Source organism: Leptinotarsa decemlineata, unplaced genomic scaffold (genome assembly GCF_025532065.1).
Source record: "Leptinotarsa decemlineata unplaced genomic scaffold, Ldec_3_MD MMD2_tig00000251_RagTag_RagTag, whole genome shotgun sequence".
Classification (NCBI taxonomy): domain Eukaryota; kingdom Metazoa; phylum Arthropoda; class Insecta; order Coleoptera; family Chrysomelidae; genus Leptinotarsa; species Leptinotarsa decemlineata.
This window is the reverse complement of record NW_027412547.1, coordinates 442,497-451,835: the sequence shown is the minus strand read 5'-3', so window position 1 is coordinate 451,835 and position 9,339 is coordinate 442,497. Positions and strand designations below refer to the sequence as shown.

The following is a 9,339-nucleotide window of genomic DNA, read 5'->3' as shown; positions in this document are numbered from 1 at the left end:
TAAATATGTTTCAATTGAGTCTTCAGCAGGCCATAATGAACCCCTCAGTTTTCGACTTCAGCTCACATGATCTGAATTGAATAAAATAAATGAAATACCTACATTTACTTATGATTTATGAACATGTTCTGAATCCGAGATAGAAGTTTGATCACCTTGTTCAGTGTCTAAAAATGAATCAATATCATCAGCTGCTCGGCCAGCTGTCGTAAAGACGAATGCTCTAATGCCTGCTCTCTCATGCAGAGAAGAGGACTCAAACTCCTAAATACTTTACAGGCCTTATAATACCATTCTGTCATGTAGACACTCGAAAATTCACGGCCTTTATGTTGTTGAGGGGTACAATCGTGAAGCGGACGATTTGGGTTGTTAACTCCAAAGAAGATGCACCATTTTTCGGATCTTTACGACGTGTTGATGCAGCTCCTCCTCGTTGAGATTACCTGTTGTGAATGGCGTTGTTCCATTCCAAGGTAAGTATACGTCTCTCCGGTATTCAGATGGTGCAAGATGTTTCTACCAACGATTAATAGATAATCGACAGTTTGAACTGTGACACTTCAAGCCTCATAGTACTTTGAATGTTGAGGCCGCAAGATCTAATGGAATAAATGATATCATTTATTACACTACGTTCTCAATAACTTCGATGTCTCCTTTTCGTGAAAGCGGTTAATCAAAGCATGTAGGGAAGTGTCGACGGCCAGAGGTAACTGTCAAAAACCTATATCTTTGAAAATTCTCACAACATGCAAGCCACTTTTCATAACTACTACCAGATTAGTTCACTCTACTTCTTCTTTTTCTTCTTCTCCTATTTCATAAAATACGTGGCTGTGAGAATAATCTCAACAGATTTGTCTGCGACTGCTGTAGACATTATCGAAAGCGACGAGACCTCTAGTTGTCCTCACTACCAAGTAGTGAGGACAATTGCGCTGTGAGGCCTTTGAAAATATCCGTCGCAGTTGTCGAGGATACGTCAGGCATACAAACCTCAGAGGCACGGCCAGCATATCTGGAAAATAACTTCAACACGGTAGTGCTTTTTCCACATACCGGAACTTGACTCTTTCGAAGAGTTACATTAACCTAGTTGGCATTATCAGATGATGGATTTTTTTTAAAGTGTCAATTTATTCAAAAATTATTATATCCTTAGAATTTTTTGTTGTGCGAATTCTGATATTCATTTTCTTACTGTAAACAAATCGTCGAAAATCCTAGCTACGCAACAAATCGCATATTGAAAATACAAGTGTAATACCTAATCGAAAATGGAAACAGCATTGAAAACGTCGAACATAACAAATATTCAAGGAATGTTAATGTGCATATTTCCGGTGGCATTTGAAGCTGATTCACTTGAATATATTACCAAGAATTATTGAAACTATGAAGTGGTGCAGTTAAACATATATATATTATGATTGTGAAAATACGAGAACTGTTAGAAAAGAAAGATAAATTGTAATTTTGCTCAAAAAATATTTATCTGTTCATCAATTTCTATTTTGTGCTCTTCAAAGTAGTTCCACCCAGATGCAATACACCCGTGTCAGCGTTTTCCCAATCCTCGAAAAAGTTTTGGTATGAACTATTTGGTATGTGCTCAATCGTCGCAAAACGCTGTCCTTACATGGGTCTCTTCAATCATGGGAACAGAAGAAAGTCGCAAGAGATCAAATCTGGTGAATACGGTGGATGAGGCATGATTGCGGTGTTGTTTATGATAAAAAATACGAACAAGTAATGACGAGTGGGCAGGTGCATTCCCACAAGTTTTCTTTGTATTCAAGATATTACTTCTTATTGACCACACATCAGTGGGCGAAACCTTGACATTTTATCGAAATTGGCGTGTTTTTTTGGTCTTGGCTTTCCTGGGCTCTTCCATTGGGATGATTGAACTTTGGTTTTAAGTAAATCTTATTCGCCGGTGACATCATTCAATAATTCATGACCGATGCTAATGTGACGAATTTTTTTAGTCAAATTTCAGCCATTTTGAAACTAACTCCGATGCAACACTCTTCATGCACAAAATTTACGGAGAAATTGTATTGCATGAGCTAACTGATATACCAACATCCTCAGCAACTTCTCTAATAGAGAAGAAATCGTGCAAATTGGGGTGTGCAAATCAATAGCCTGCCAATTGAACTACGTAGACCTGAAGAAATCAATGACTATTTTTCAAACGTGGCTGAATATTCAATAGTAAATAATAACACTTCTTCATTCTACAAAAATAATGAATTGAACGCTCCTATGAACTTTTCCCTCACCGATATATGTGATGATGATATTTTGACTGCTATTAAAGAAATAAAATCTAATGCTTTAGGTATTAACAATATAAATATCAAGGTGATTTTTTTAGTAGTGATACCATACTTTATTAATAAATTTAAACATATTTTCAACGAGTATGGAAAGTTGCTAATATAATTCTAATTCCGAAAAAGAATGCACCTACCACGTTCGGTGACCTACGCTCTATCAGCATTTTGCCCTCATTCTCTAAAATATTCGAGAAAAATGTTTCTTGAAGAAAATCGAATACTCCCCTACGAGCAGTATAGGTTCCACAAAAAGCACGGAACACAGACTGCCCTCTTAAAAGTAATCGACGATCTTGCGAGATTATGAGATCAATCAAAAGTCACCATTTTAGTACTGCTTGATGAAGCTTTCGATTCAGCTAATTACAATTTACTCATCAGCAAGCTCAAGTTCATAGGATTCGATGACTTTTTTCTTAAATGGATGACCAGCTATCTCATAGGCCGATCACAGAGGGTCAAAGTCATGGTCATCCCTAAAAGAAACAATCTCAGGTGTACCGCAAGTATTTTAGGACCCTTGATGTTTTCAGTGTTTATTTTTGATTAACCCACTTTTTTATCACATTGTCAAGTACATCTATACGCAGATGATATACAGTTATATTTGTCTACTCATAACACCGATACAGAAAGTTGCGTGGCCAATTTAAACATAGATTTGCACAAAACATTCCTATACTCGGAGAATCATGGACTGAAAATCAATCCAAATAAAACTTTGGCCTTATGCGTAGGGTCTCAGAGACAAATAGTAGAAACTCAGTGTAACTTTAGGCTCACTCTCGATAACGCAGACAATGACTGGGTAGACAGTGCTAAAAATCTTGGCGTAACCATAGATACCTCTTGGTCTTTCCATGAACATGTGACAAACATTTTCAAAGTATCATTCTTCAAACTCAAATCGCTATATAAATTCAAGTATCAGTTATCAGAAGAAATGAAACTCTTATTTACCCCCATATCGAGTATTGTAGTTCGGTGTATTACAATTTTTTGCCGCAATATAACAAGCAGAAGTTACAACGTAGGTATACAAAATGCTTGCATGCGATTTGTATGTTGTATACCATATAGTGAACATGTCACATCATTTTTGTTGAAAATGAAGGAGGTGAATGTGAGGTACAGAGTCCAATATTTGATTTTTTTTTTGTTTTAGTTGCTTCAAACTGAAACACCTAGTTATTTATATAGTTTATCCAGCAGGCAGTCTGACATACATATGGTCAATTTGAGAATTAACTCATTCAATATACCTAGGACCTAGGCACCTTACTTCCAAATTTCAAGGATGTTTTTCTTATATAGCCCCTTCCTATCTGAATTAAATTTTACCCCTTTTGAATCATAATATTCATCAATTTAAGAAAACAATAAAATCACAGATGCTTAGTGCTCAGTGCTAATTTGAAATTCAATGTATGGTGGTGCAATGAAATTGTTGCATTGAAATTATTTTTTTCTCTTCTCTATCATTGTTATGATAGTAAATAAGTGTTTTTATGATTACTTTCTTACACTCACTGTATAATTTTTGGGAAGGGTGGCTAACCCTTTTCCTTTTATGTATAAATGTATTTTTATGCATAATAAACGATATTATTATTATTATTATTATTATTTTAGCAATTCGCCGATTCTCTACAACAATTTTCTTCATTTCCTTAACATTTTCATCGGTTGTTAATGTGCTGGGGTGTCCGGGCCGAGTTCGTCATTCACTTTTTCTACACAAAATTTGACGCAAATTCTTTAATCAATTTATTCAATAGCAGAAAATCGCCTAACCCGCAAAACACATTCAACTTTTATGCCTCTCACCAACAACTAAACGTGCTAAACGGCAGAAACTGTGAACAGAGGTTCAAGACGAGTGTGCCAACTTAAAAAAGTATACGTAGCCCGTGAAATTCGAACATTCACCTTATTTTTTGGACAGACCCCGTAGAACTTATCGAATATAACTACACAAATCAAGAAATTATGGTTAATTTTTCATCAAATTCTTGGAAAAGTGCCAAGAAAGGAAGAAAAAGTGATATATATCAATATGAAAGTTGTACACTAATGCTAATATTTCAGATACAAACTCATAGAGAAATCCCATCATCAATTTTGCCTATGGCTAATTAATAAAAATCACTTTGCGAACCAATGGCGTTGTTGAACCAGATGTAGGTTATCGTTGTAGACTGAGAATGCATTTCTTAGTTCATGTTTATCATCAAGAAACCGGCTAAGAATAATTTATGCGAGAATTTCACTTTTTTTTTCGTTTGCCAATCTACAGATACTGGGTGGATGTAAAAAAATTAATCTTGATAGATAAGGGAGGAGTTTTCAGAAATTTAAACAACACGTTATAATTTTATTTATTTCTTTCTTCCAAATTTTGTTGTCGAAAACTTGGTAGAAAAAATAATTACTCAACGTGAATTACTGAAATGATTAAACATTGCACAGAAGTAGATAATAGATATTCAACGAAAGTCATTTTTTGTGGAGGAAAAATCAGTTTTTTATCGACCTTTTTTGGGTATTTGTTACCTTCCACAATCTGAAAAATATAAAAATTATAATGGAGAACTTTATACAAGTGTAGAAGGGCAAACTTTTTAGTTTACCCCGATAAGTTACTGCGTAAAAATCAAAAGTATTTTTCACAAAGAAAAATCTTCTATTTATCAGTAACTTGTCGAATTGACACTGAACGATCATTCGCGAGAGGTCTAATTCATCCTTTCAAGTTGGAATCAGACAACCAATGTTGAGAAGAAGTTGGTTTTCGAGAATTTTTGTATTTTTTTGAACATGTCCCGTTTCCGTAAATTTCAACTGTAGCTCTTTCGGCCGAGCTACAATCAGATGAACTATCTTCCATTTCCACTGTAATATGTTACATATAATTTATAATACTCGAGACAGTCGAGACTTTTAGTTTCATGATATTGGAGGTTATATGGTTTAAGATATGAATGAAAATATCCAAAAATATTCTTCTTCTTCAACATGTAATGGCCTCAGCTACTAAGATCATAACGTATTGACTGTACATTCAATTATTCAAGTGTCAGCTATCAGCTTTGAGTGCTGTCCCCTGCCTCTTCTTCTTCCATATTTTTTTCAATATTGATTATTCGTATCTAGAAAATTCCGCTACTTTATGTTCAAATCCGCCACGCCGCTACCGTCGAGTGAATTCCGCTACAGAAGCGGAATTCCGCTACGGTTGGCAACTCTGGGACCCCACCTCCCAATCCAGTGAATCGGAAAAGTCTGATCTAAAACAGGCAGAGCATAGTGCGGAGGAGCCCCATCTTGTTGGAATATTAACAGATCCTCCCGATAATTGTGGTCATTTTCAATAATATCAGTGAGAAGGGGATTAATAGTATCTTCCATTGCCACTGGTGTCGCCTCATTTGTTACTGGTGGTTCAATTTGCAGTTTTTTATTTGCTGCAGATCCAGTTGCACGAAATTTTGCAATTAAATCGAAAACATACTGTCGCGACACATTTTTTCCATGTTGTTGATTGAACAGTTCAGCGGCTCTCGCAGCACGTCTATTTCCATACCAACTCAACCCTCTCAACAGTTGTGTAAACCATTGTTTCTTTAGCAACACTTTACGGCACTCACTACTAGTAATTATATAGATATCACTTTCAACATAAAAATGGGAAATAGAAACAGCATTTTTAATCATGTCTCAATTGTAATAGTCCTCTTATCAGAGAAGAACTAAAAAATTCACAAAAAAGTAGCGTAAGAAACAAATGAAAGAGTTCCAAATACATTCCAACTGAGCAGTGGCGTACAGCAATTTGAACAACATCGATAAACGTTAATTACCGGAAAGAACTCTTTTGAATACGTCCGAAGTCAAAAAAATGTACACCATTGTTTAGAGAATTCCAAGATCTTTCAAACGATGTGCGACTCGTCCCCAGTTCCCTATTAAAATTCCAAGGGTTGTTCACCCCTCTGCTCCGGGATTGAAGTGACGACGCTGTAAATGGGGAAAAAACTGTCCCACTCCCAATAAAAATCGACCTGTCTGAGCGTTTTTTCGGACCACCATGTCGAGTTGTCTATGGCCCAGACGTACTTTGTGCCTGTACAACAGGGATTAATTCAGTGGAAATGGTGGATTACATGAACAAAACTGAAGACTGCACCGCGTACCTAGTTTGAAATAGTGTTTTTGAGTCGCTGTCTTGTTTGTAGGTGTTTGTGAATAAATCACAGACTCGGCTCGCAAACATCTTGTTGACTTGATAAAGTTAGTGTAAACACATCTGCATGTTTCGTATTGGTTCAGCCTAAGAATTCTAATTTATTTTGCTCACGCGTTATAATAGTCGTTAAACCTTTCGCAGTCACCTCAAACGCGGAACAAAACGTAACACACATCAGTCCGGTTTTGTTTCTTCATTCTTCAGTGACGAATTCATCGGTTACTCTCATTTTTACCTGTCCAAGATCGAGATGAAATTGTCGGTTCTTGTTGTTTGTGCATTGTTCTTCATTTGTGCCATCGATTGTTTGCCTTTGGAAGGAAATAACGAGGCTAGTAGTGATGCCAAATGTGAGTATAAGATGTTTGTGGGTGACGAAATTAGTAACAATAATCAAACAGTGATTCAACGACAGTTGAGGAGGCTAAATGTCTTGAACTGGTATTCCCCAAGGACAGTTTTCATAATCTCTTTGTGTTTGTAACTTACCATATGATTGATCTATATTATTCTGAATTATAAATATATATGCAATATGAATAGAAACTTCTCCTAATTGAAATTGTGGTTTCATAATTACAAAAGAATCAGACATTCCCGATTATTAAACAAGGAGAGAAAAAATAATTTATTGTTCAAGTTGGTGTTCAGTTGCTTTGGGGATTTTGTTTTAAGGAACGGAAAGTGCATTCATTCAACAAATTTTGAAGATTTCAACGGAGGTAGGCTATAAAATAAAAACTCGTATTTAAAATAGATAAGTACATCAAGCCTGTGGAGGGAACTACATCTAACTGAAAATTATAAAAGGGCAATTCGAAACGAATAAAAAGATATGATATTAGTCAGTAATTATTACCTGATTGCTCTTAATTTTTAACAAGTTTCCGCAATATATTACCCAGATGTAGATATAAGCTTTTATTATTTAGGAATATTCAAAATGAACATCTAAAGGCCCCTACAGACGTCGTTCTTTTTCGACAGGATTACCCGACGTGCAAAACTGTCATTGTCATGGAGACGACAGTGGAGTTAGCTGCTGTTTTAGCAATGAAAGTTAAATATGCTCTTTAAATTGGCAAAAGAGTTGTTTCTAAAAAAGAATCAATTCTCTCACGTTAATTCATTGGAGGAATTGCGGTTAGAACCAGGTGATTGTTTTAATTATCTGAGAATGGATGAAGACACGTACCTGAACTACTTAGGTTAGTAACGACTTTAATCAAGAGATAGGACACTTTCGTGAGACAAAGAATAACCCCCATGAACGTCTGACAGCCACTTTGTGATTTATCCCTACCGGAAGAAGCTACGAAGATTTGAAATTTTCAGCGACGATATCTCTTCAAGCTTTGGGACACATCATACCCGCAACCTGTAGAGTCATATCGTCGAATCGAGTCAGTTCTCATCATCACCATTTCTACTGTCGCCGATGAATCAATTTCCGTTAGCTTGTTTAACATCTCCTCGTACACCGACCGGATTACCCGAACCATTACAAAGCCCGAACAGTTCTGCACGTCGGATAATTCTGTCGAACAAGAGTGACATGTGTGGGGGCCTTAACGGTACAATATCTGCATGTAACTCCAACGGTATAGGCACCGCACGCCAAGACAGCTTTTAGAAAGCAAGAATTTTTTCGACTTACTTGATACTCATCGTTATATTATGACCAAAATTACACAAAACCTTTGTAAATTGTAGCCTATATGTTAATCTGATGTATAAGCATATTCGTATGTATAAGCGTATTCAACAATAATTTCTTATTTGGATACATTTGCAAAATCTTCAACTGCAATTATCCTCAAGTTTAAGCGAGTATTTTCTTCAGTTTGCTTGAAATACCCCCAGAAACTCCCTCATAATTTGTCTATTCGGAGAATCTTTTGATTGCCTGTATAACATATGTTTTCTTTCAGCTGCATTTGGAGTGGCTTTCGATGAGATTGTTGTTGACACCTCCCTCGTGGTGAAGAGAAAGAATCCAAATCGCCAATCCAGGAACCAGAATGCGCCGAATCGACCTGTTGAAGCTTCAGTTGTGTCAGAGAAGAACAGAGGGCAATAATCAAAATCAATTGAAAATTGTTGTTGAGAATAAGATATAAATAAATTTAATGAGAGTTCAGTTTTCATTTCTTTGTTTATTTTTTCAATGACATTGAGTATACAAATACTGTACTAACAAGATTATCCTTTGTGGTGACTATAATGTACCTGACGCATTTTGGTTCAATGGAGAGCTTGGTCTGAATGTTGATTGTCCAGAAAACTCACCTGCACTCACCTGCACCAACTATGGCCGGAATGAATCTGTAGGTAGAATTTTGAGACTTGCATATACATACAATGTATATTTATAATTTTTTAATTCTTCTTTGGAAACATTTATAAAGACTGTGAAAATATTGTAATTCATTAACTTATTTTTACGATTTTCGACAAGTTTCGACTTCTGAGGGTTGTTGTTCGTAGGGGTGCGACAGCTAGTTAACGGAAAAACAGATTTTAAACAGATTTTCTATCTTCACGGCCAAAAATTTCCCAACTTTTTCCCAAGTCAAAAAAACGGACGGGGGAACGCTCCCCCCATCCCCCAATGGCGACGGCCTTCAAGACGGGTTATTTGGAGAGTTTTGTATAAAAACTGTTTTGTGTATATTTTAAGCGAAACTCTGGAATGTCTTGGATTACAAAATGGCTGAGGACCTGTTTGATTGCATTCATTTGAGA

General features: G+C 36.1%; 1 protein-coding gene across 1 annotated transcript; it reads left to right on the top strand.

The window, feature by feature from the left end:
* Nucleotides 1–6,697: 6,697 nt before the first annotated feature.
* LOC111516006 (uncharacterized) lies at nucleotides 6,698–8,741 on the top strand. Its single transcript, XM_074173437.1, has 2 exons — nucleotides 6,698–6,944; nucleotides 8,526–8,741. The coding sequence occupies exons 1-2, from the start codon at nucleotides 6,845–6,847 to the stop codon at nucleotides 8,672–8,674; spliced, it is 249 nt and encodes an 82-aa protein (XP_074029538.1). The 5' UTR covers nucleotides 6,698–6,844; the 3' UTR covers nucleotides 8,675–8,741.
* Nucleotides 8,742–9,339: the final 598 nt, after the last annotated feature.

Bases quoted from the DNA above. Each gene is read 5' to 3' on its own strand.
- LOC111516006 (XM_074173437.1), top strand. From the start codon at position 6,845: ATGAAATTGTCGGTTCTTGTTGTTTGTGCATTGTTCTTCATTTGTGCC. The intron at 6,945-8,525 runs GTGAGTATAAGA...GTTTTCTTTCAG, and splicing joins GGCTAGTAGTGATGCCAAAT to CTGCATTTGGAGTGGCTTTC.